Source organism: Corylus avellana, chromosome ca4 (genome assembly GCF_901000735.1).
Source record: "Corylus avellana chromosome ca4, CavTom2PMs-1.0".
NCBI lineage: Eukaryota > Viridiplantae > Streptophyta > Magnoliopsida > Fagales > Betulaceae > Corylus > Corylus avellana.
Genome location: NC_081544.1, coordinates 29,978,457 through 30,006,374, shown reverse-complemented (window position 1 = coordinate 30,006,374; position 27,918 = coordinate 29,978,457). Strand labels below are relative to the sequence as shown.

General features: G+C 36.9%; 2 protein-coding genes and 1 pseudogene across 2 annotated transcripts in view; 1 reads left to right on the top strand and 2 right to left on the bottom strand.

The window, feature by feature from the left end:
* LOC132178394 (endoglucanase 5-like) overlaps positions 1-909 on the bottom strand; it is a 4,040-nt gene extending 3,131 nt beyond the window's left edge. The window contains exon 1 of the mRNA XM_059590834.1: positions 890-909. Coding sequence (XP_059446817.1) covers positions 890-909 — 20 coding nt within the window. The remainder of the gene's footprint in view (positions 1-889) is intronic.
* Positions 910-967: 58 nt separating this feature from the next.
* Positions 968-24,038, top strand: LOC132177722 (uncharacterized). Its single transcript, XM_059590161.1, has 19 exons — positions 968-1,015; positions 4,228-4,293; positions 6,527-6,675; positions 8,923-8,993; positions 9,133-9,327; positions 9,477-9,515; positions 10,330-10,437; positions 15,271-15,360; positions 15,539-15,614; positions 16,240-16,336; positions 16,419-16,488; positions 16,578-16,754; positions 16,840-16,962; positions 18,211-18,294; positions 19,595-19,779; positions 19,990-20,128; positions 20,208-20,267; positions 21,448-21,519; positions 23,571-24,038. The coding sequence occupies exons 5-19, from the start codon at positions 9,145-9,147 to the stop codon at positions 23,682-23,684; spliced, it is 1,617 nt and encodes a 538-aa protein (XP_059446144.1). The 5' UTR covers positions 968-1,015; positions 4,228-4,293; positions 6,527-6,675; positions 8,923-8,993; positions 9,133-9,144; the 3' UTR covers positions 23,685-24,038.
* A 1,176-nt stretch (positions 24,039-25,214) lies between these two features.
* Positions 25,215-27,918, bottom strand: part of LOC132178393 (probable metal-nicotianamine transporter YSL7) — a 3,174-nt pseudogene continuing 470 nt past the window's right edge.

The window sequence follows — 27,918 nt, the reverse complement described above, 5'->3', positions numbered from 1 at the left end:
CTGTTTTCCTTGGATATCTTGTATTTCTTTCTAGATAAAAAAAAGGTTTGATATTTCTTATCTAGCTTTTATCTCCTTGGCTTAGGAAGCTTGTTGCTAGAAATAGATAATCGATTAGGAATGGTTCTGTTATGCATATTAATGGGTTATTGTGCACAACTGCTATAAATTGGAAATTGAAGAGGGACTGCAAGACTTGCATATCTAAGGCAGCCTGCAAGTTCATGCTGTTGGATCTGATGATTTTTCAAAACAAAATCTGTTTAACTAGTGCATTGATAGTTTTCTTTGCTAGTGCTTTTCAGCCAGATCCCTTTTTGATAACTAAATGCTTCACTTTTTCAGTTACCGAGATTCGTTTCCACATCTTACCCACAAAAAAAGAGGAAATTTTATACTTACCACAATTTCTACCCAGGTTTTATATATACATATATTTTGTTCAGTGTGCTGCTATTATATTTTAGTATAGAGGAAAGACTTATGTTTGTATCAATGGAGGAAGTCTATTATCCCTTACACATGCCTTTTCCTTTTGGTTTGGTGCGCATTTCAAGCAATACAATAAGTTAGAATCTCGTTTGTTGAGTGCTCAAGTTATCCATCATCCGAGCATTTGAACATTCCAATACTTACTTTTTCTCTCACATTTAAATGTGTATGCGGAGGATGTGTTTGTGAAAGCGTAGGTTGCTGTGAACATGGAGCTTGTAATATTGGTATAAGTAGATGTGTTCGAATGTTTGAGTGGTGAGTGAAGAACCACTCTTGATTGTGTGCCTGTCTTGAAAGTGGCGGTGCCAATGCTGATGTGTATTGATTGCTCATGGTGTTTTTGGTGTTGCATCGAGCTATTATATGCTTTCTACAGTTTCAAAATTATTATTACCTCTTCTTATTAAAGCTCATGGTCTTTTTGGATCGCATTAATTAATTACTTTATTGCTTGTTGATTTTTTCCAGGTGATCGGGTGAAATACATTGGGGCTTCTGTATGCATTGAAGCTGATAACAGGTCATAATTTGATTCTTCTCCGCGTTTTCTTCATTTTAGCATTTAAGGTTTAATAGGTTAATCTTAAATTGAAATAGTAGAACTAATTTTAGAATCTATTTGGTGATTGTTCTATACATTGAATGGATAAATTTTTTCTTTTTTGATAAGTAATTAAAATATCATTAAAAAAAGCGCATAAGCGCAACTCAAGTACACATGAAGTATACAAGAGATACACCTAGCTAGAAAATGAAAAAAGATCAAGAAAATCATGAAAGCTAGACATATTAAGGTAGTCAAAAGCAGTTGTCCAGTGCTAGAGTATTGAAGAAAAGCGACTTTACACCACCGTCCTCTCGATTATTTCTTTCCATCCAAAGACACTACATTAGGCAAGACGAAGCCTTCTTCCACACTTTTGTAATTTTGAAGATTGCCACATTGTCCTATCCCATACTGCTGCACTTTGACTAGAAACACCCCAAAGACCCTCCTTATATTTTTCCATTACCCCACCACATACGACCCATGAACCTCATTTGAACACTACCCATCCCACAAGCTGGCATATTTAGAATCTCTCATGCACATAACAACATAGCCACTTCCCTAAAAGAGCACGGTCGAACAGAAGCTAGTTTCGGATCCTCAACTCTCCCTTAGAGATCGGAGAACAAACCTTGGACCAACTTACCAGGTAAAATTTGAACATTTCATTGACCCCACCGTATAAATAAATCTCAGTGTAACGCCTCTACAACACCGGTAGGGAGGGGAAAGATAGACAAGAAATAAGTAGGCAAATTGGGTATGATGCTCTTAATCAAAGTAATCCTTCCACCTTAGACAAGTACATCATCTTTTAGCTTGCCAAGTGGTACTTGATCTTCTCAACAACGCCATCCCAAATAGTTTTGGCCTTAAAAGAAGCCCCTTGCAGAAGATCAAGATACTTCAACAGCAAAGAAGAAACCCTGTAGCCCAAAGTCCAACACTCTTGACATTACCCATGGGAACCAAGTCTGATTTAGCCTGATTAAGTTGAAACTGGATACAATTTCAAAGCATAAGAACAAGCCACACAAATAAAATTCATGATGTGGATTTCCCCCTCAAACTATCAAGGTGTCATTTGCAAATACTCGTGGCCCTGCTTTTGCCCTGTCCCACTTCAAATCTTTGCATAAGACCTTCGGCCAACTCCTTCGACCAGAGCCTTGCCCTTTGACACTGAAGAAGAGCCGCTCAAGGCATTCGACTGCAAGCCATTGAGAGGCTGTTATGAAAACAAAACTTTTATCCCCTCAGCTCGGCGGCACAACTTCTCTAGCCTTGCCTTTTACACCCTTCGAAACTGCAATAAAGCCTCTCTGTCCACCACCCCCATATTCCGCCAACGCCAAATACTAGCCATACCTATTAGAACACCTTTGTGATATAAAATCCTTGCTATTAACCCTCGATGATTTAACAAACTCTGTCAACTCTTCTCCTTGGACCAACGCCTCCATTGTGGCTGCAACCATATACACTCACCTTACCCATATACACTGCTCGAGATGCCCCTTGGCTCCTTTTGATCAAACGTAAAACTGACATCCTTCTCCTTTGCCTTGAGCTTTTGGGGAGGATCTCCTGTATCCTATGTCTGCTTGGCTTTTAAGCAGCACTTGCACCTTTGTAATCATATGGTATAATAGATCCCTGGTGAGCAGTTGTAATGAAACACAAGGCTTTGATCAGCTTAGGAGAGCTCCTTTGTTGTGGAGAGCATGAGGCCCGTGTAATTTAAATGAATGTGAAGCACCAACAAAGAGAAGTGTTTTCATAGACTGTCAGCTTTTAACCTTTTTTTAGATATCAGAATAAATGATGCTCTAGTATGTAGACACATTTTCCAATATCAAATAATTAAAAAAATTGGGATAACAAAGATAAGAAACATGTTGGAGTGGGGCCGCTAACCTGCTTCTCCTGCCCTCAGAAAGAGAAAAGAACATAAACGATGAAAGCATCTTTTAGATACCTTGATTAAGGTCTTTATGGGTGGTTCGGTGATTCGTGAGGTTTCTTGTGGGTTTTTGTGGGTTTACTCTAGTTTCCTTGTATACTTTTTGTGTATAGGCGCTTGCGCTTTTTGAGATATACAATAATTACTTATCAAACAAAAAAAAAGGTCTTTTTCTCAACCCTAGTACATGGAAAGTATAGGGGTGCAACCCTCTCACGTGCAATACAAGAGAAAAAACCCAAAAATAAAAATGTAACATCTAAAATTCAGAAGATCCCAAAACTCCCCAAATTTGGTGAGAAAAGCAACTTGTAGTCAAATGTCCAGTCAAAGAGAGAGCACAAAAATGGAAATTTCAATGTCAGTATAGGTATTCTACCTATCAAAAAAAAAGTATAGGTATTCTACACCCCTCAAATTTCTTTGTGTTCCTCTCTCGACAAATAGACTGCATGATACAGAATATCTTCCAAATTTTGCCACCACAATGTTTTTCAACTGTCTCTTGCAAGACGCCAATAAATGAGCAACGGTTAGCCCATGAAACTCCAAACAGCTCCAAACACTAAAGACCACAATTCTCTAGTATGTCATAGTGAAGAAGTAGACAATCTGTCGTCTCAAGGATTAGTTTCACTCTTGGCTGGCAAAGTAAGTAATGAAAGTGTAATTAGTTTCAAGTTCAACCCAAGGATTTGTTTTTTGGATGGAATTTGAACCTTTTAATGTATGTTATAATTTGGATTTCAATAACCTTTTGCAGTTGCTCAATTGTTTGATGCTGCATTATCATTAATGATCAATGTTTGTGCCACTTTGTGCAATTTCTGTTCTATAATTTTGTTCATTTCTTTCTTTTTTTGTTTTTCATGATTTTACCCTCGGCTGCTTGTCTGTAGGAGTGTGCTTAATTCTGAGTTATTATTAGTTTGAGTGCTACCATAAGTTAGTTCCAAATTTTGAATGTGTGGTTAGAATTGGTTTTCGAGGGGCATGTAATTGGTAGCACATCGGTCTTAGGAGATTTAGCCTACATGTGGAAATAAGAGAGTGCTATGCTACTAATTGGTTGGACTTTAATTTTGTGACAAATGACAAGCATGCTGTATGGAAGGGTCATATTTGTCATCTATCTTTTGAAACCCTTTAGCATGATCTCTTCGCCCCGTGAACTGTGACTTCACCCTCACCTGACATCAGAGTATATAATGCATAACAGGGTCATATTGGGGAAGATACCAACATCTGATGGTCTGACAAATGCTTATACCATTATTCGTGGCAGGTGGGTTGGTAAGTCATCCCAATGTATAGAAGAAAAACTCTTGGATGCCGCCCCTCTACTCTTGGCATTTTCTTGAAACTGCTTGGGTCAATGGTTTTTCTTTGCGAGGTTCTAAGCCGGTTCCTTGTCTCTTCCATGGTCGTTAGCTGTTAGCCAGTGATTACATTTGCTCTAAAATTTAAACTCTTGTGCTATTTGTGTGCATCTGTAGTTAGTAAATTGTTATATATTTTGTAGTCACTTATCAAAAAATATATTTTGTAGTCTGTTATTTGTAGTACAGTGCCTTCCTTAAACCCTAAAATTTACTGACTATCTAAATAGTCACGGTAATACTTTTTTTTTTGTTGTTTTCAAAATTTCCTTTCCATTTTTACTACGTTCTATCTGGGATTGGTCTTACAGTTCCCTAAGTTTTTTTAAACTCCTCAAAAAGGAAAAAAAAGGGAAGAAGAGGTGTTCCTGATTTTTTTAGTCTGTTCAAATCACCTTGTGATAATTGGTACTTTTGCTCACTCGTTTCCACAACAACACATGCTCACTGGTTTCCACAACAACACAAATTCAACAGAAAGTAGCAAACTAAGCTTTCTTGAAGCTGCAGAAAGAGACTTTCTTTTGTTTTTGATAAGTCATTATAGTCAAAAAGCAGCATTGTAGAAGTAGAATACTTCAGAATACCTCAAGAGCTTAATAAGCAGGCTTCAGTTTAAAGATTTAATTAGTACTTAATAAGTAGGTATTCATTGCTTTTGTACAAATTCTACCTGTTTTCTGGATTTAGAATACGTAAAAGAAAAAAAAACAAAGCATAATGTTAAGTGCAGTAGCTGTCACTTCAGTGTTACTGCACCAAGATGGTGGCAGCTATATCCTGGGCAATTTACTACAGCTTTTATTGAGGGTTGATTCTGTTGGAGTTGTTGATGGACGACAGTAGATTTTAATATATTTTACTGGATTATAATGAAGCGATCCTGCATTTTTTATTTTTTATTTTTTATTTTAAATAGCTGACTGGCTGTGTTTTGAATTGAGAGCTATCTTACTATATTTCGTTTCCTGCTGGATCATCTTTGTTGTGCTATGAGAAAAGTGATATCTGTGGTTGATGTTCTTTCAAAGGCATATGTTCAGCGAAATGCTTTGACATCTAAATGTCAAAAATTTATATCTTGGGTATGTAAATGAAGTAATGGCTCAATGGGACATATGTGGAAGCAGCATAAAGAGACTTAGTCATGTACTTGATGGAACCTTTAGCATCTAGCTGGTTGGAACCTGAAGATTGAAAATCAGAATAGTAGATAAACTTTATGTATACTTATGCTAATGTTTTTCCAGGGTTTTTTTTTGCTGGTTTTTAGGTTTCTGTTGTGGGGCTTTTGGTGTTTCTTCTGTCTTTTGGGTTTTTGTTGGTGTTTTCTTTGTTTTTTGTTTTTTCTGTTTTGGCACCCTTTGTATACTTCCTGTATGCTTATGGGTGCCTTGCGCTTTTATTTATTTTTAATTTTAATTTTAATTTTTTAATTTATTTTTTTATTTCTTTGCTTGCCTATAAAAAAAAAACTTATGCTAATGTTTTTACTTGAGTGGTTGCATATTGGCTTCATTTTCTGATCTATTTCTATCTGATAAGTAGATTATAATTGCATTATTTTTGTATTGCACATTTTGGTATTTTGATTGAATTTCTGATATGTTGACTCTTAAAAGGGTTTGCGGTGTTGGCCGTCATCATTCCTTTTTCCCACATGATATTTATGCATATGGCAATTCTGATATGTGTTAATACTCTCCTTCTATAAATAGTGACATCTTAAATGAGCTTTTTTAAGTGTAAAATCATAATTTGTGGGGTTATTGACATGTTGCATAGCAGAACAATACTTTTATTTAAGTGTGGATGTTGATACGGGATGTAGTTATGATTGCATTTCAGATAGATTGATACAACGAATCTTGAAAAGAATGAATACTTATATGGTGGGGATATAACTACATTCGCACATGCAAATATAGTATTGTTATTGTTGAAACTTGATAGATAGCCTTTGCTTCTTTTTCTGTTTATGTTTTATTTTTTGAGCTGTTATATATATTATCATAAATGTGGGTTATTCATTTTAGGCAGCAGAATTAAGCAATATTCAAATGTTTGTATTCTTATTATAAGTATATTCATAATATCCAATTTTCTTAGTCATTAATCAAAGCTTGGCATCTTTTTCAGGCCTTTATCAAATGGTCAACGTGGAGAGGTATATGAGGTGGAAGGTGATCGAGTTGCTGTCATTTTGGATATTGATGAAAAAAATGCTACCGAAGGAGAGGAGGATAAACTCAAAGAGCCTATAAAACCTCCAATTTATTGGATAGATGGTACTTTTTTCAATTCTTTTCCTTTGGCTGAAAAATATAGTTCAATTCAATGTGGATGAAGTTGCAGTTTTGATGTGTTTGAATGTCTAATATTGTTGTGTCTTTTACATTTATTTGATTTCAGTGTGTAGATAAGATGCTCATGTTTTATACCTGTTTTGTTTAGCGGGAACCATTTTGGTTCTGTTGACTAATGGATATGATTAAATGATTGGTAATGCAAAACTTTGACTAATCGAATTCATCAAACTGATGAAAAGTAGATTGCAAATATGGAAAAAAAAGCATATTTCCATGGCTGCTGCAGGCAGTGTAACTTCCACTTCTTCCTGCCCCCCCTTTTTGGATTCTCTTTATTGTATGAATTTTAGATTGTAATTCTTGGATAGATATTTACGTGTCCTCTGTGCTTCGGTTGTCTATTATTTTTAATTAATTATTTATTTACTAAAAATAATAAAATCGATGCAAAAAAAATACACTTGAGCACTTACTATTTTCCTGGAGGAAGCTAAATGATATGAGTTCAGCATACTAAGAGCTTGTTTGAGATTGCGTCTGAGAAATAGACTTTTAAGTCAAATAGGGATGCTTGAGCTGTTTGGGATCCAGAGAGTGCTGTTGTAGGGGCCTCTTCTTTGGGTATTTGCACCTTTGACACCACAACTGTTGAGTATGGCCTGACCGATACCCAAATAGGGATGCTTGAGCGTTTGAGGGAAGGAATAAAGATACCAAATATGGTGGCCTTGAAGCAAATAGAAGAGCTTTTTCTTCAGGTGAATAAGGGAACACGCGATGGGGAGCTGTCCACCGAGGAGGTAGAGGAGGTGGTAGAGAATTTTCTAAGGGGAAAAATGGTTGCGCAACCTAGGTCTAAGGGCAAGTTAGAGAGCTGTTAAATCTATAATGCTTTATTAATTACGGAAGTGTTAGCGAGTCATCCCGGACAAGGATGGGCAAGACCATTGTGTTGTAGAGATCCGTGTGGGTTTTGAGGGTCGGGCTTTTCTGGGTATTTTTAGGGTTTTTGGGTGGGTTTGTGGGTGAGCCTCGGGGTTTTTTCTTGTATATTTAGGGTTTTTTTCTTTTCTTCTCTTTTTCTTTCTTTAATAAAACTCCTTATTACCTATCAAAAAAAGAAAAAAAAGAAAAAAAATTAGAGCTTTTAAGTCAAAAAACGTTTTTTGGCAAAAGCTTCATTTTAAAGCTTTTGCCAAAACTGCGTTTTGGACATTTTTAAGTTTTTTGGACTCTTAGAAGCGCTTTTAATTTTTTTACCAAATGAATGCTTTTTTTTTTTTTTTTTTCAAACGGACTTTTTGAGTGTTAAACGCATTTTTAGGCTCCTTAAACGCAATCCCAAACAGGCCCCAAGTAGTTGTGGTTTCTAATACCATCACTGCACTAGTACTTTTCCCTGTGCATTGATTTTTTGACGGTTTGGATCCTCTCTTATTTAAAATAGGGCGGTCGTTTGGTCTGTTTCTTTGACAGAAGATAATCTGAGGTTTAACAATTGACTATTGCATTACAGGTATTATTTGTTATTCCGTTTGTACAAAGGTCCATGTAAAACAATTGTTGTATTAGTTTGCAATATGTTGTTTCGTGTGGGTCGATGTTTTCTCTTGTAGTTCTTAGTCCTCTGATATATGAGAGAGGATTGCTTTTCTCCCTCTTAGTTCGTGGAGTAATTTGTTCTACGGATGATGGTCAACTTTGAAGTGGGAATTATACCATCAACCCATCAACTAGCCCTTAATCTGTCAGCTTCAGTTGTAATTGAATTTCTGAATGTCTCTTTCATTCTTTGATCTTGTCTTTTGAACTGCTTTTCTTATATTAGTAATTGTGCCTGTTTTTCACGCAATTATCTGTTGTAGCTGCTAATTTGCAAAGATGCCATGCTTTGAGTTGCCAAGGCTTAAGTAGTCTGCTTTTGCCCTAGTTTCGTGCTGAGTATCACCTGAATTATTTTTCTATGCAACTTGTATATATCTGCATTGTAACATTAGTTTAGGATTTATGCGTATGTTGTATGTTAATTTTTTTCCTCTCATTGTGTTCGTTCAAGAATTAATTCGCCAAAAAGGTATGGTTTTTAATTCTGGTTTATTTATTTTTTTAATTTTTAGCAGCAGGTATGCTCAGAGATGTTAACCTTCTGATTTGTCTGTGTCTGCGTTAGCCTGTGTATTTGCCCTTTTCTTTATAAAGAAATTGACAAGTTTTGTACACTTACAGTTAAGGAGATAGAGCATGATCTTGACACTAAGGCAGAAGATTGCTATGTTGCAATAGAGGCTTTATGTGAGGTATAATGTGAAGATGAATTTGACATCTTCCGTCTGATGTGAACAATAATAATGAGAAGAAGCTATATTTAACTCAATGATAATGCTTCAGGCAATGCTTTCTAACCACTTCATGTTGGCTTATTTAATTTGTTTTCAGGTTTTGAGATCCATGCAACCCCTCATAGTCTATTTTCCAGACTCTTCTGAATGGTTGTCTAGGGCAGTTCCCAAGTCAAAACGTAAGGAGTTTGTGAATAAGGTGCAGGAAATGTTTGACTTATTATCAGGTCCGGTTGTTTTGATCTGTGGGCAGAACAAAGCTGAATCCGGGTCGAAGGAGAAAGAGAAATTTGTAAGCTTCATGAGTTTAATGTTGATTATCAGTTTATATATTTTTGCAATTGTGTGCGTGTGTTTGAGGACATCTATTGCCTTTTAAAGCCTTCTAATGATTTGTGGGCAATGGTTTCTTATATTTTTTCTTTTTATGATGTTCAACAGACGATGATACTTCCAAATTTTGGGCGCCTTGCTAAGCTGGTAATGCTTGCTAATCTTTAAGAGCTCTCTGCAATCAACAACCTATCCGTTTGACCTCTTTTATGGTCTTGATTAAATGGTTTAATTGTTGCTGAGATTAATACTCTGGTGCACACGCAAGCATCTGGAATCAGACATTGAGTACATTTGAAGGATGTTTCTTTACCCTATGGTGATATTTGTTAAACATTTGTATTAAAGGGTGTAGGGTTTCCGATAGTACAAACAAGTACAGTCTTGGGCATCTGGCCTGAAATGCTGTGCTGGGACGCAGAATCTGATGGCCAAATTTCCCGCTTAATCACTCAGTATTTGCTCTGGTAGGCATTAGCCATTAGCCAACTGAAAAGGAAGGAAAAGAAAGAGCAAATCCGCTAATTAATACTAGAAAGTAGGCTTTCTATATATCATATCTATCGTGTCCAAAAAGAAAAGACCAAAGATGACTTCTCTAGTCGGATCCCACGTTAGCTCCCTGTGAGGCAGATTTAGTAATTCGTGCTCTCATAGCCAAGTTCTACTTAATCAAGCAGGAGTACTAGGTGTAGGTGGCATGTTGTGTTGACATAGTAAAGCTTATAGCTGTGTCACTTGGGACTTTCCATTTGCACAAACATTGTTATTTATTGTCTTATTATATTAGATGGTTTATTTCCACCACATTCTCTTTAAAAACCATGTTAGAAATTCTGTTTATTTACTGTGAACTACTTATATTATTTTTGTTATTGTTATTATTATTATTATTGTTAAGTTCGTATATTATTTGTTGTAGCTATTGCTACATTGAATTTGACTTTATCGTATTTTCCAGCCTCTCCCTTTAAAGCATCTTACAGAGGGTCTTAAGGCAACAAAGAGATCTGATGATAACGAAATATATAAGCTCTTCAATAATGTTTTGTGCATACACCCCCCCAAGGTAAATGTCTGACTTATTCTTGAACATCCTAGAAAATGAAATGGTCATTGCAATATGCTTGAGAAGTACTATAATGATGTTTTCTTACTCATAGCTTCCTTGCTGTTTTTTGGTCTTTCTTTTCATTATATTACTGTTTAATTCTACATTTTAACAAGCATGGCCTAATTTTTCTTTTAGTTTTTACTTTATTTGCGAACACTTGGCCTCACTATTTTTGTGGACCTTAAGATGCAAATTAACTGATTGTGGTGGCCTCCAAAAATGCGAGTTTTTCATGTGTTTGCGTAGGTTATTATTAATTTTTCTAAGCAAATCAATATATTACAAAGCAAAAGCAGAAGTACAAACAGATAAGTCTAGGTCCAACAGATCCAAACAATGGATTAGACCAACAGGTCCAAGGATGAAGTAAATTGGCCTAAGGCCTAGTAAAACAGGTTTGGCCCGAAGGCCAAATAAATGGGCCGTGGTTTGAAACCCATAGTAGAGTCGAAGTTGACCTGGATACAACAAAGGTAGACTTGTCCATCATGGAGCGACTGGGGCCAAGGGGAAGGATGCCTCGGTATGGGTAGAGAGCGGTGCATTGAACGTGGATGCGCCCCAAGGTAGGCTTGGCCATCACAATGTGGAAGGTCACGAGGAATCTGGCAGGCATGTCCACTGCAAGGGGATTTGAACTGGAAACATCACACGAGGGTGCTTGGTGTTGTGAGCAAGGAGAGGGGCGGTCTGGTTGAAAAGCCTTCTATGACAAAAAGGTGTGCACCTAAGAAGAAGAAATAGAGAAGAAACCAGAGAGGTAGGCATATACAGGAGTGTCATAGATCTGTTGATCTGAGGGAGACGCGTGGGATGCATGTGCAAAGGAGGCAGTGCTTGGGGAAAAGATGGAGGGGTTGGGGGAGAGGTTAGCAGTGGTGGTGGAAGGGTGCATGGGTGGTGGACAGCAGCAGATCTGGCTTGCAAAACAAGGAAAAAGGACAGATAAAAAAGGGGAAAGAAAGCAGCAGAAGGGGAAGAATAAGAGGAGGGACAGAAAGAAAGCAATGAAAGGCCATCCAATTTTGATGCCAACTAAATTGTTCATGATACAACATCTTATAATAATGCACTATATGCTTCTTTATTTCTATGGAGTCGGCAGTTATAAACCCTTTGATAACTAAAGAATCCATTGAGTTATTTCTTCGATGAGAATTGGCCACCCGATGGAAAAATTATTGTTTTTACCCCCATCTCTAAACCACAGGTTCCTTGACTTTTGCTTCCAACTTACTTCTTCAAAAAGGATAAATCTTTCCAATAGCTTAGACATATCTTCCTTCCTCAATCTTTCCACCTCTGTTAAAGGTCATCCCTCTGCAATAAAATCCGGCTCCTGGATACCACCCATAACATCTTTCCTTTTCTTCCCTACATTATCAAACATCTTATTCCATTTCTTTTTTTCTGACTTTAGGCCTTCAACTTGCACCAAGTAGGAGATCCTTGAAAACTATATGACGGCCACCATGTTTTCACTTGTTCCACAAAGCCCTCTGATTTTAACCACATATTTTCAAATTTAAAATGCCTACTCCCACCACCCGATTTACTACAGTCCAACTTCGACGGAAAATGATCTGACAGGATTCTAGGGAGTCTGCTTTAAGAAACATCAGGAAATGATTATTCCCATTTCAGAGATAAGAGAAACTTGTCAATTCTAGATCATGACTGCAAATCACGATTATTAGACCAAGCAAAATTCTCACCTACAAGTGGGATGTCCATGAGTCCTTGGTCCAACATAAACACCGAAAACTTCAACATTAGCTGTTGATTGTCTGGACTCACCTGATTTTTCGCATGGAAAATGAACAACATTGAAATCACCTTCAATACACCACGACAGCTCCCACCAACTCATGATGCCAACCAATTCTTCCCAAAGATACCTCCTTTCAACATCATCAGTTGGACCATACACCCCTGCAAACACCCGTTCAACGTTATCAATGACACTTCTAAAAGAACACACTACCAAAAAATTTCCTACACAATCCTCTATCTTCTCCACCACTTGCCTATCCCACATTAACAAAATCTTGTTAATCCTGCCTGAAGCCCCTCTCGAATCACCTGCCTAGAAATATACTCTTATTTTGCCTCCCGTAAGCAAACAATATCTGCCTTCCAATCTCTGTGAAGACCTCTAATCCTCAACCTTTTCTCTTTATCATTCAGTTCTCTCGCATTCCATAATACAATCTTAGTTTTCATAATGAACAATTTGCACCCCTCCCGTTATCTTTCACTCTATTAGAGTGACCCCCCTTTATGTCATAGTTAACTGAACCAACCAGTCTCTATAATTCATGATCTCTGTTAGTAGACATCACACATAAGTCAGGAACCCTAGCCACACAATTCTAATGTCGACTTGCTTCAATCACAGCAATCAAAGCCACCATTTGATCCTCGAAACCCTCAAATGTCATCCTCACTGCATGATAGAAACTTTTAATCCTTTCAACTACCCAATCCGAGGACACTTGATAATGCACTCCCTGTACCTCAACTACCGCAAGTGCATGGACATTCAACGGCTCACTTCCTGTAATTTCCTCATCATAGTAAGTCACCACAACTATAAGGGTGATTCACATCCCCACAGGAGATCCAGATCATTTTCAAATTCACTCTCTCCTCTATTCAAACAGTTTGCTTTCACCCCCTTTTAGGTCTGCTCCTGAAAATTTCCTCCCCCCCCCCCATTCTCCAAGGAACCTGGGAAGACCTAGAATACATACACACTGCTAGAGACTCGTTCACCTGCAAGCCTTTCCCTTCCTTCTTATCTTCTGATCCAACATCAAAATCAGAGCCCAATGAATTCCTTTGTACCAAAGACCCACCCTCCTGCCGCATAACTCCCTCAACACCAACAATAGTTTTTTCTTCGGTGTTTTCTGTATTAGACCCATTCGGTGTCTGCTTCTGTAATCATCTGAGCAATATCCAAGCTTGCTGGAGCCCTGGCCTCAACTCCCTCTTGAAATTCACTAAGCGCAACTTCTGGCCAAGGTAGTGCTGGAGAATCAACTTTGTTACCAGCCTTACTCAAACTTGCTACACCACCCACCTCACCTTCCATCACTCCATTTTGCCATTGGTGTTAGTTTAGATCGTTGATGATAACAGCCCCGACTGTCGGTTGTGACCTGTCAAGGCTCTTTGAAAATGTCTGGCCTTCAACACTTACATTCCCCCTCAGCCTTGAGCGACACCAGCTCTTTCTTCCCAGCACTGTTAGGCTTCTTCCTATCCATCTTGTGGGTCCAATTTAAGCTTACTCCTCCTTTAACCCCAACAAAGGGTCCAAATCATTAAAGCCCACTCCTTCGGTCCCCTCTTCCAGGAATTTTTCTTGTGACATGGGTTACATATCATATTAACAAACCCGGGCCCCTACGTTTGTGCCAGTTCTAGTCTCTCCAGATATCTCTCCACTTCCCTTTTAAAGGATACCGACAGATTTTTGACAAAACTTAAATCACAGAGATCCTCCATGCCTAACAAAGGAAAAATGAATCAACTTGGAATATGTGATGAAGATGCTGCAAGTTGTGTAGGACTGAAATTCATCTTTTTTCTGTATTGAATCAGTACTGAATCTAACTCCCAATTGCCTGTTGTATCTTGAGCAATTGGTAATCATGATAGGAGTTTGGTAAGAGAAACTAGTTTGGAGGGAATATGTGGTAGCATTGTAATTGTAATAAAAGCATTTAGTTATCTTTTAGTGCTTGCTATTTCTTGGTATAGCCTTGTGGAACCATTTCAACTTTTTTTATTTTTTATTTAGCTAGGTTCCTTGTAGTAAAATTGGTACCCGTGACCCGGCTTTAATGGACAGTACCCGCCGGGTCTCAGGATTTGTGAGGCGGGGCGGGTAATTCGGGTTTGGCAGGTTGGATCAGGTATTCTTCTTCTTCTTCTTTCCTTTTCTCTCTCCTACGTCTCTCTCTCTTCCTCTCGGCTCCCCCTCTCTTCTCTCCCTTTTCTTGTTCTCCTTCTTTTTCTTCTTCTCTCAAGTGTCTCTCTTCCTCTCTTCTCTTCTCTCCTTTGTTTCTCAAATCCTCTCTAGATCTGTTCTTGACTGCGTGCAATGTGAGGAAAGAAAGAGAGATAGAGGGTTCTATGGTTTTTTTTTTTTTTTTTTTTTTTGGGTTTGCGGGGTGGGAAGAGGGAAGAAGAAGAAGATTAAGAATAAAGATGAAGAAAAGAAGAAGAAAATGAAAAAAGAAGTTGCAGAGAAATAAGAAGAAGAAGGCTAGAAGCGGCATGAGTTAGTGTGGTGTCACAGGAGTCTAGGGTTTTTTCCTTTTCCGGACGGGTTGGTAGAAATCCAACCCGTTTCCGCAAAAAAAAAAAAACCAAAATCCGGGCGGGGGGTTTGCGGGTTGGGCTTGTGTTTTTGCCCACCCTAGTCTGTGTACTTTAGTCCTCCCACTCCATAGATTTTTGCTTCGTTAAAAACAAAAAGAAGGCTTCCAGTCATAGAAAGATATGATTTTTTCTTGGAAAATGAAACATATCTAAACAACTTGATTTGTCCCTCCGGGTTTTGTATATACAACAAGTGAAACCACAATTGACACAATTGATGCTTTATTTAATTATACGCTTTTATGTTTGACATCCATTTAGACTTATTTATGTTTCAGCTCCTAACTCTCATCTGTTACTATAACTTTTTTATCTACCCGTTTCTTTCAAGTCACACATATAATTTATGGTGGTTCTCAAAATCGTTATCTTTCCATTTTTTCCTGCTACTTGCAGGAGGAGGATCTCCTTAGAACATTCAATAAACAGGTTGAAGAAGACAGGAGGATTGTGATAACACGAAGCAATGTGAATGAATTGCATAAGGTATGGAGCTAGTAAAAAAGTTGTTTTGAGTGAAAGGTGGCATTTTGGATATATATTTACTTGTAATTTTTGATGGACTCTATTTCACTTCTGAATTTTTTAATTTTGTAGTGCCTAAGGTTTTTGGATATTTAACCTATTGGACCTGTGTGATTGACTGCTGATGTTGCGTATGCAGGTTCTTGAAGAACATGAGCTGTCATGCATGGACCTATTGCATGTAAATACAGATGGTGTGATATTGACAAAAAGAAGTAAGAAACTAGAATGGACATACCTTTTGTAGTTGCCGTTTATTAAGAAACTGCAGTGTTATATTCCTATTTGCAAGTATCATCTGGTTGATGTCAAATACTGAAAGTTTTCTCCATTTACACCATGAGAGTGCTCATGTATCAATAGTAGATGGATACGCGGTAAGACAGTAAAAGATAGTTTGAGAGATGAACTTTACATATTAGAATCAGATGCAGCACTATCTTGATGAAGGAAGGCGGTCTTCACCGTGGATGGTGTTATAGAGTTTTGTTCCTTGACGTGGACTTTAATTGCCCCCCTATCCCTACCCCTGCCCCCCTTCCCCAAAGAAAAAGATAAGGAAATGGGGGAAGGATAAATAGAAACAGTGTTTTATTGTCTCCATGCCTGCTACGTACTTGCAAATTTATGCTTGGAGGCTAGCTTGGCATTTGTTAACTCCCTCAGTGTATGACCAAACTGTCCAAGTCTAGAAAATGTAGATGTTATCTGCAGTCAGTGTTTGTAAGGCTTGTAATTTAGCTCGCAGGATAGTTTCACATGCAGAATTGTCACTGATGTCTTGTTGTCAATTGAGATCCAGTTATGTCTGAAGATCATCATTATAATCTTTGTTTGCAGAAGCCGAGAAAGTTGTTGGCTGGGCTAAAAATCATTACTTGTCGAACTGTCTGCTTCCATCGATAAAGGGGGAAAGATTGTATCTACCACGTGAAAGGTATATGCATTCTTTCTTTCACTAAAAATCATTAAGGTTTGATGCAACCTTGAAGCTAACGGTTGTTCTTATGTGTGTGAAGCCTTGAAATATCAATTTTGAGGTTGAAGGAGCAAGAAGCTATATCTCGAAAGCCCTCACAAAGTTTGAAGGCATGTTTCGTCATTCACATTCAATATGAAAAAAGAAATATTAGAGGCTTTGTATGTCATGTATATCTCTGACATACAAACTTTGACAGAACATTGCAAAGGATGAATATGAGAGCAACTTTATTTCAGCAGTGGTACCCCCTGGTGAAATTGGTGTCAAGTTTGAGGATATAGGTGCTTTGGAAGATGTGAAGCAGGCACTAAATGAACTTGTCATTCTTCCAATGAGGAGACCGGAGCTGTTTTCTCATGGAAACTTGTTGCGGGTATTGATTTTGTGCCTTGTATGCATTTTGATCAGGGCTGGTAGTATGCATTTTCATTATGTGATTTTCCAAATGTTTTTCTCAGCCTTGCAAAGGAATATTACTTTTTGGGCCTCCTGGAACTGGGAAAACTCTCCTTGCGAAGGCTCTTGCAACAGAAGCGGGGGCAAACTTTATCAGCATAACTGGTTCGACTCTTACATCAAAGGTATGCAGGAAAGGGCTTTCTGGATCGATTATACTAGATTCTTTAGGATCAAGACACTAGGCATGCTTCATAAAATTTATGGTATTCATGTTCTATTTCATTGCTATGCTCTATGCCTTTTGTCTCGGCTGTTTTAGCTGTTCTTGTGGTGGGTGAAGGGGTAGCAATAAATGAAAAAATAAAGGCACCTCCTTCAATGAATGAAATCTCTAATAAAAATTTCTGCCCGTCTTTAATCTCTCTGTTGTGCCTGTTGGAGTTCATGTTGCCTAAACCAGAGGCATTTCTTGACTTTGACTGGACATAAGAGGTTAAATATTACTTGGCCCTTTTTTTTTTTTTTTTTTTTTTTTTTTTCGTTTTTCTTTTTACCCCTTTATTTTATAAAGGTAATAACAACTTTGACTTCAAACCCTATCAAAGAAAAAAGAGGTCAAGATGATGACAACAACATCGACAGCGGCAAGGTCGGCATTGATAACAATAATACTCTTCTTTTTTTTTTTTGAAGTAAGCGATTCATTAAGGATGTGTCCAATGGGACACAATCGTTGCACTTTAATAGAACTATAGAATATCACTTTTCTTTTCTTTTACAGTTTCTCTAATATTTCTCTTCCTTATTATAATTTTTAACTTTCCAGGCACAGCCTTGAGTATATTACTTAAGCAAGGCTGTGTTCTTTTCTGGTCTCTCTCATCTACACACTTTATATCAGCAATAAGTCTTTTGGCCCCCGTAGGTAGGGTGTGATTGTCCCAGTGTCATGGTAATAATTATTCGTGGTTTTTTTATTTTTTTATTTTTATTAAAATTATGATTACTAGCTGTCTTGGTGATACTGTTGCTTTTAAGTTGTAGATTGAGTAATACATACTAGCTGGACTGGTTTCTTGAAGTTGTGTGAACAAATTATCTGAGATTTCCAGTTGTATGTAGATGAAATGCACAATTGTGCATCTGGAAATAGATTTGTACTAGCATGACAATGACAAGACTGATAACTCTTTCCTGTAATTTTTTTTGGATGCTCAGTATCTCTGGTTATAAAACCTATTATTGCATGAGCTAAACTATTTCTTGCTTTACATGTTTGATTATATAATTCGCTTTTGGTATGGGATAAGAAGGTTTGACACTTTTTTCTTTTTCATGGTTTGCATGTTTTAGGATTTTTTTGTATCTATTGGTATATCTGTCCATTATGCATGAAAGATATTTACACGTCTTTAATTTTTCTGATACAGTGGTTTGGAGATGCTGAAAAGCTTACCAAGGCTCTCTTCTCCTTTGCCAGCAAGCTCGCTCCTGTCATTATATTTGTTGATGAGGTGAGTTTCCCTTATGAAATCATGCAGGAAACGGACTGTAATGTTCTTTGAATGCACCTGTGGCCTCATCTGACACTAGCGCTCAATGAAATCTTTGGTGGGGGTCTTACAAACATCCACTTGATAGAGCTTTTTTTTTTTTGATAAGTAACCGAAATACCATTAAAAGCACAAAGCGCGATCCAGTACATAAAAAGTATACAAGAGAAACGCCTAATTAGAAGGGGAAAAAAAAAAACAAGAAAATCATTAAAACTAATCACCAAAAGAGCTAAAAACGGAGCTGTCCAAGTATAAAGAGAATAAAAAAAGGACTTAAGCTACTCCAACGTACTCTCTTGGTCCTCGAAACTTCGATTGTTTCTTTCCCACCAAATGCATCACAAAAGGCAAGAGGGCACCATCTTCCACATGACATAGCTTTTTAACTTTATTAGTTGTAAAAAAAGTGTTTCAATATCTTTGTTTTGTGATATTTTATATAGTCTCAGTCAGGGACGGAGCTTGGGGGTGCCTAGTGTAGGCCATGGCCCCCCCAACCTAAGGAAAAAAAATTTTATAAGGTAAAAAAAAATTATAAGGTAGATTTTTTTTTTTTTTGGCCTATTAACCCCTACCTACTAAAATTTTTGGCCCTTGGCCCCTACCCATCCCAAGCTTTGGCTCCGTTCCTGGTCTCAGTATTTCTTTCATGTCACAAACACTATGCCCCATTCCTTCACCTTTCGATCATATTGCAGAAGTTTTCTTTAAACAAGAAATTAACATTATGTAACACATGTACTTATCAAAAAAACATTATGTAACACATGTTTGAAACAGATATTGGTAATTTTGCTGACATGGCTGACAGCAAAAATAATGCAAAATCATAAGATATATGTAATTTATTTTTTTGAAGTTTCAAAAATACTGATTATGTATCAAAGCTCTTACTTTTTGGAAAAGTTGGAATATTGGGAATCATCATCATTAACAAAATATCAGAAGGGAAAATGAAGAATCTTCCATAAAGAAACAGATGAGGGAGTAATGTCGAACCAACCTAAGTACTTGAGATGGACAAAAGTGCCCTATAAAATGCTTTCTGGTATTTCATAAAAAAAGGGCTTTCTGGTAGCACATAATACCTGCATATATATTTTTTTCAATCTTGTACTGTTTCCCATGTCTACTGTATGCAATCAATTTGACTTTTTAAAATCTACTGTAGGTAGATTTTTCCAGATAATGGTTCAGTAATAATCTGTTCAATATCTTTCTTTTTTGTTTCCTTTAGATATTACATTTTGTGTCGTAGGTTGACAGTCTGCTTGGTGCTCGCGGTGGTTCCTTTGAGCATGAGGCGACTAGAAGAATGAGAAACGAGTTCATGGCGGCTTGGGATGGATTGAGGTCGAAAGACAGCCAAAGAATCCTCATTCTAGGTGCCACAAATCGGCCTTTTGACCTTGATGATGCTGTCATTCGTCGCTTACCAAGAAGGTAAGATTGCTCTGTAAAAATGCCGTTTGAGATTGAAGGACTATAGATGGCTAGTTGTTCTGTTATTTGTGGATCAAAATAATTCCTGTGCACTGCATATGAGCCACACATGCTTTATTGGCTAACGCATTTGTGCTAAAGACCCTGGTGTTTGGGAAGTAGTAAAAAATAAACAAGTTGCTAAGTGATTTATGTTTGCACACCATTTAGGATATATGTGGACTTACCAGATGCTGAAAATCGTATGAAGATTTTGAGAATTTTTCTTTCGCAAGAGAATCTAGAACCCGATTTTCAGTTTGACAAACTTGCTTACGCAACAGAGGGATACTCCGGTAGTGATTTGAAGGTAATGCACCTTTTTAATTTTCATTCAGAAATTCCAAAATTTTGGATGTTCATGCCTTTTCTTCATGTTTTTACCACAGAATCTCTGTATTGCTGCATCATATAGACCTGTCCAAGAACTTTTAGAGGAAGAAAAGAAGGTATGTGCCTTTAGATGTTGAGTAAGTTTTTAAGATTTAACCAAGTTCTCATTTCCATCCATCTGTGGGGCAAGCTACACCTAATGCTGGGATGAATCTTGCGAATTAGAAATGCATGAGTCATGAATCTCTGTCAGTGAAAGATAAATTTTCATTGATAAGTTGGGTTTTGTGAAGAATATCATGTTTTAGTTGCTTCTGAAGACCAATAATACGCTTAGTGAATTTGTGGTACAATATACTGAGTTTATGACACAATTGATTATTTTGCTCTGGTTGGCCTCAAAGTATATATGGAATATTCATCCAAATTTCTTTCATTCTTTCTTTCTTCCTCTCTCTAAGATGGGTATGGGTTCTTTAGCCTGTGCCCAAACTCTAATCAAACTTGTTTGTTTTCCTTATGTTTCTGTCTTTTGCTCTTGTGTAGTCAGAATTTAACCTTATCATTTAATAATAATTATTTTTTAATTGATAAGTTCCATGCACCCACTCAAAACTTTACCCTCCGACCCATTTTTATGGGAAAGTACAATTTGAGTCAGAGCTCTCTGATATTATCTTATCTTTGTGAAGTTTGAAATGGGATAGATGTGATGAAAAGTTTGTGTTTCTATCTATTGGGGGTGCGTGTACTATACCATGATGCATTGGAATAATCTTTCCACAAAACCTAATTAGAATGCACTCTACTTCAAATGGCATCTCTTCCCCTTGTAAGAACATGATGGAGGGTGTGATCATGGGTTCAATAGCCGCTAGTTGCACGTGTAACTTACTAATGAAAGATGTAATCAGATAAATCACATTGTTCCTTCTCCCAATCTTTTTCTCCGCCCTTCCCCTCCATTTCACTATTTTTGCATCTCTATTGAATATGAATAATAGTTCCTTATAATTTGTGCTTTGGTTATGTTTTCTCAAAAGATGGTCTTAAACTCCGTCCACCCTTAGACCAATATGACTTGTGAAGCCCCTCAAACAACACTGTCATTGGTTCCATCTAGTTGTTTGAATTACCATTTAGTCAATTGTGAATCCATAATCAGAAAAGTTTACCCATTTCCTACAAAAGTTCCTGTTACCTTATGCTGCTTATGTTCTGTGTCACTTCCAATATGTTAAATTTTTTTATAATTTTCTTTGTCCACTTTTGAAATTTGTTTTAATTTTTTTGCAGGGAGGTAAAAATGATGTAGCTCCAGTCTTAAGATCACTTGGTTTGGATGACTTTATTCAGTCAAAAGCCAAGGTGGGAAATTTAAAATTTAAAATTTGAACTTTATTACTATTAATATTGTTGTTGTTGTTATTTGTATGACTATTATGATTATTTTTTTTTATAAGTGATTATTATGATTATTGTTCTTGTTATAAGTATCATTATTACTGTTACTGTTGTCATTATAGTTGTTATATGGATAGTTTTCAGTTTAACGCATAAAGATTATTATTATTTATTTTTAAATTTCTGTTCAAAGAGAAACAAAATATATTCATCACGGTATGCATCTCAGATCTAAATCATGCTCTTGAGTATCTTTCAGAAGTTGTTCTACTTGGTCTAATTGTATGAAGTTCATTGCCAATAAGCTCTAGTTGAAATGGTGCTTCCTTCCCTTGTGAAGAACAAGTTGTGAGTTCAAAACTCATGGAGTGTGTGTGCAATTTGCCAAAAAATATGATGTTGCAATTATATAGATGACTCTAAGAAAGCATTTACATTCACAGAGAAACCAAACCATTGAGTTTCTGAAATCAGAGGAGGCACTATAGTTAAAATCCCTATCTGGGTTTCACAGAATCCTGTTGTATGGAAGGAATATGGTTGGTTAGGAACTGGACGTAATTACTGAGGTGAATCCCAAAAAAGCAAGTGCTAAGATGGATGATACTCTCAAAGTGGGTTGAGAGGATTTACTTTGTGGTTCGCCCCTTGAATTAACCGAGGTGCACTTGTGGGAAACTCCTTACCGAGGGCCTGTGCACCCCTGGGATTAGTCGGAGCGAAGCTCTGGATACCCGGTGCCAAATCAAAGAAAGGATTTACTTTGTGGTTAAGGTCTACGATTCAAGGACAGACGGACTACTCCAAATAGCTTTCACTCATAAACTGCAACAAATAAAATATAGAAACGAAACCAATCTATTGTAGAAAGAAACCTCAATGATTTAGGACTGACAGCCGTTCTCAATAAGTTTCTTTAGCTTGAGTTGGGATAATTAGCAAGGAAATGATTTAGGACTGACAGCCGTTCTCAATAAGTTTCTTTAGCTTGAGTTGGGATAATTAGCAAGGAATGTATTTGCAACATCATTTATCTTCAAGTAAAGTATTTACTGTGGTAGCACCATTACTAGCCTTTATCTGAGCAGCAATAGAGAATGGCAAACTTTTTAAATGATTTGCATGTTGATTCTCTAGTTTACCTTTTGGATGATCTCCTTGCCTGTCACTATCCCAATTGTTCAAAGCATTACCTGGCTCCTTCCTATGTCTATAATTATTCTGAACTCTTGTATCGTACTGCCAAAGGTAGCTTTTCTTTTTTGTATTAATTATGAACTTCAGGTCAGATTGTTTGCTGGATTGCATGATAATTGGAAAGCAGATAAATCACAACTAGCATTATGTGCATGTCAAGTGCACTAGGTGTGGACCGTCTTCTTGTTAATGGTTTTGTTGTATGATCTTATCTTAGTTTGATTTTTCTGCTGATTGCAAAAAAGGGTTGAGAATAGTTTAAGCGAGGTGATAGGGTATGGCTGGAAATTTTTCACTTGCTTTTAAGGAGACAATGAGAGAAATAAAGGTATCTTCTATCATTTGGACTCTTCCCCCTTCTGCTTACCTGCAGAATCTGCCTTTTTGTCCACTGGTTCTGGAGGACTTTTTGAAGGTTTAAGTGTAGAATTGAGGAATCACTTTGTGAATTCTCATGCCAAGCCTAAGAGCCCAGCTGTGAGTGTGTGTTGAAGCAAATCTCCGTATAGTGGTTGTCATATTTGCTCAAATTACTAAATCAAAAACTCTTCTTTGTATGATCTTTCGGAGTAGATCTTTCCTTCAAGATTAAATTGCAGTCTGATTTATTTTTCTATTCACGTTTTGCCTATGAATATTCTTAAAATGACGGAGCTCTTCTTATTGAATATGCTGCCATTTCGCCATTTGTCGATTTTTATTGTACCATTCATTTCAGCATCAATTTGTTTTCTGTAAAATGAATAATAATAATTTCTATTGTGTACAAGGCAGTATCATTGCTGAAACATTAATTTGTGTCTCATTCTGCTGTATAGGTTGGGCCATCAGTTGCCTATGATGCTACAAGCATGAATGAGCTGAGGAAATGGAATGAACAGTATGGAGAAGGTGGAAGTAGGAGAAAATCACCATTTGGTTTCGGAGACTAATTTTACAGGTGTTCCATTAATTTATTCTTGTGGAAGAAAAGCCCCGAGTCTGTTTCAAAATTTTTTTTTTCCCCTTTTTTCTGGGGCCTGGTAGTATTTGATGTATTCCTAGGAGGAAATTTCTTCTTCATCCTTTTTAAGCGGATGAGAGAGAGGCCTTGTTTTGTAATGTCATGTAGTGCAGCTGTTCTATAGAGTATAAAGAATAACACCCTCCTCCCCCCCCCTCCCGTCCCGGCTCTTTTTCCATTCAAATTTTCCAGCATTAGTAGTGCCATGTCTGATAGTGTTAAGATTACACAATTTTTGTTTTTATTATTTTTTTAATGATAAGGTATTCAATAATTTTGAACAGCCTCAATCCCATATCATGATTGTGCTAGTGTAAGATGCTTTTAAATTAGAAAAAATGTTAAAAGACATAATTCTGTCGGTTCTTTTTACAGCTTTTGACATGTGCCGGCGTGTGATTGGAGAGTGTTAAATGCTCTAATAGTTTGGTTGGATTAAGTTAGTTGCATAATTTGATGGTGGCATGCTTTTGGTAATATTTATGTTCAAGTTATAAGGATTGTTGAAAGGAAAATATAAAAGTTGATATACTATTATGGTGATAATTCATACATGCATACTTTTAAATTTTTGCTATTTATGGTAACATGATTTATTTTAAACTTTATAGCTTTTCAAGGCCTATGATGCATTATAATAAGGAAACATTTGATCAAATTACAATTTTATGTACCTATAAGTTGGTTGAGATAAAAACCTTAAGCATGAATGTGCTATATATATATATATATATATATATATTTCAATACCATTTGATTTGAAGTAACAACATATCTCTACTACGCAAATTAACTCTTTTTTAATATCATATTTACTTAATTTATAATTTTACTTTATTTGTTTAGAAAATTTAATAAATATTTGTTCAATAATTTAGAAATTAAATATATTTTATAATATAATATATACATATCAATTATAATGTTAACAATTATAGTGATACATAACACAGAAAACCAAGCACGTGCATTGCACGTGCCACCTCCACTAGTAATATATATACAACGTGAGGCTTATTTATTTGGTTATTTTTTTGCCAAAATACAATTAATTAGCACCATAAATTTCGTAAAAACTTGCATTTGTTTTTTTTTTGTTTTTTGTGGGGCTGCATATGGCGCACTAGAAATGACTTGAGACATGAAAATTCTCCTTTTTTGGAGGATAAGATTATGTAGATATCAAATGGGAATTAGTTAGAGTTGGTACATATGATGGGGAAATAAAGTTTTAAGTGAAGGAAATTAAGGAAATGAAAAAGTTTGTTGTAAATGGAGTATTGATAGCGAAATACTAGTAAAGGTATCATACAAGATGCCTTTTGAGGGTAGAGCGTACATTCATAGAGCAAATTATACAAAAAAACCAGATCCATCGAGTGGAATAGTAATTCATACAAGCCAGATTCTTGCAAAACATACAGAAGAAACTGTAGATCTGAATTGGATTAATCTTCTCTCAAAATTCTTACACCTTGTGATTGATATGGGCAGGAAAAAACCTCAAGCAAAAAGGAGCATTAGTATAGGTAAGGGAGAGTATGGTCGCTGGAACTCCCCATAAAGAATCCCCACATATCAGCCCGGATGCTGTAGCAATTATACATTCATCTGCTCTTTGTCTGTTAATGCTCCACTATCGCCATCGCCATATGAATACAATTAAACTCCCCAAACACATGTCAATGGCAAAAAAGCCTCCCAGGTAAAATGGGATGGCAATGCACATTGCATTTGGTACAAATCTATGCATCCCATATCTGGTTTCGTAATGTTTCAGCCGTTCTTTCAAAACATTTGTAGCGATAGCAATGCAGAAAAATAGGATAGGAAGATTAAGGCAGTTTTTGGGAAGTGCATGAATACCTTTGGCTCCAAAGACTGCAATTGCACGGTACAATAATCCGTCCGGTGCAGGATATGATCCTTCCGGATCACCTACAGAGTATGTTCTGTAGAAAATCCAAAAAATCAAGGGGGACATAATATATCCTGCGGCTGTACCCATAACCTGGCTAACCAACATGGAGGAATGAGAAGTCAGAGTCAAATAAGCTGTCTTATAGTCCTGCATAAGATCAGCAGAATAGAATATACTCATCATTGCTCCACAAGAAGCAAGACCCGCGATAACTCCCCCGTTGTGAAAGCCTATCCAAGAACTAAAAATGAGTATGGCAACCTTGCCATAATTTGAGGCAAGGGACAAATCTGTCAATCCACAGCCATACACATTGCAAAAAGCCAAAAGTGGACCAAGGATATAGGCAACCAATAGATGATGGCAATTCAATTGGGGGAAGATGAGGGGGAGTACATTAATGGATATGAATGCAAGGATACCATACCCAAGCAAACCTATCCAAATGGGAATCTGGTCTTTCAAGAAGAACTCCCTCCGTCGATTTTCATCGTAATTGGCAACGTAAGGGACCATAACCAAAGATGGTTCCTTTACGAGACTCCTTAAAGTTTTGATTAGCATAGAGATAAGGAGGAAAGCACCGTCACCCAGCATCATGGCAATAGAAATAAAAACCTAGCAAGATGAACAAGAGAAATAAAAATAAAATTATTATGTGCACCTTGAATAAAAAAAAAAAAAAAAAAAAAAAAAAAAAAAAAAAAAAAAAAAAAAAAAGGAGCAGTACCCTATAGCCTTGAATGCCATGAAGATCACTTGCAGAGAGATTAGCTCTATACCAGTGACCCCTCTTGCCCTCAATTAGAGGCCACATGATTGCCCACGAGATGACGGCTCCAATAAGCAAAGATGCATTTATCTTGTGAGAGCAAATCATGCCAGCACCAATACTTGGCAAGGAGAAATCAAAGTAGAACCTGTGAGAGATCGAGTTAAGATTTCAGACAATGATCTTTCTAACTTACAAATTAAACCAAGTTAGGGGACTAACAACACAGCAAGTCTTTTTAAGTAATTGGAAAAGACTTTACGTCTCTGCATAGGCATGAAAACCAAAGGTAGGGAGGTTCGAAAGTCCTCTACAACCGTTGGCATTAGCAAAAAACCACTGGAAAAGGGCAAACGTAAAGCTACAGCAGGCGGTATAACCCATGTATTTAAATTGTCTCCTGTATTCATGAAAATGAATGCATTAGACGAGCAAGAATATTAATTAGATTAATTGGATTACATTAATACAATTTATGTGAATGCTTAGTACTTTGCCAGCTTGGCTCCTCTGGGTGTGTGGAAGTTGTTGATGATGGATGCAGTTGCAGTACCACTGGGGTAGGTTAAGTTGTGCTTTAAGATCATTATCTGCATATGTGAGAAGATTTAAGGCCAGTTAAGTTGGAATCGAAAAATACAAAACACAATACAGATTAATTAAATATTAATTATCATAAGAACCATAACCTTTTTTAGCATCAAATTAAGGAATAAGCCAACGAAGCTCACGGTAAAGAGGAAACCAGTCATCCAGCCAAGAGAGAGGTGTTTGAAGTTGATTGGTGCGATTGCTTCATGTCCTTGGCTAGCTATTAAAGGAGTCATCGCTAGCAGATAGTTTGCAGTCCCACCTAATAATTACAAACAGATTAATATGATTAGTTTTCAAACTATCAAAAAGTTTTAATAATCCAAAAATCAAAGGATCAGTTCAAAAAATTCCGTAAATATATATGTTCTAAAAGCTTTGGTTTTGTTTGCAAAATGTGTTGGGCGCAACCAATTCCAGAGTAAGCTCAAGTTACATCAGAGAGCCCAAGTTCTAAGAGGGTTTCTAAAATAGCCCACCACATTTTTCCTCAACTTACACCATTAGAACAATAACAAAAGATTGCATGCATGAAACGAAAAGCAGAAGAAAGAAAGAAGAAAGAACTTACCGTTAAATGCCACTCCGGAAGACGCAATAAGAAAGGTCTGGATTACTGTGTTCTCTTGCCTAGTGAAGGGCTGCTTCAACAGACCAAATCTGTCAAGCATGACAGTGTAGAACTTGACGATAATAAATACTAAAAACGCTGCTAAAACGTTTAAAGATGGTATGTACCCAGGACTTAAGCTAAGTTTGCACACAATAAAATTAAATAAAACGCTCAAAATGAAGCTTGTCACCATAGACCTTATGGTGATTTGTTTCTTCCACGGCAATACCTCCATGTCTTGAAACAACCTTTCCCCCGTCACTCCT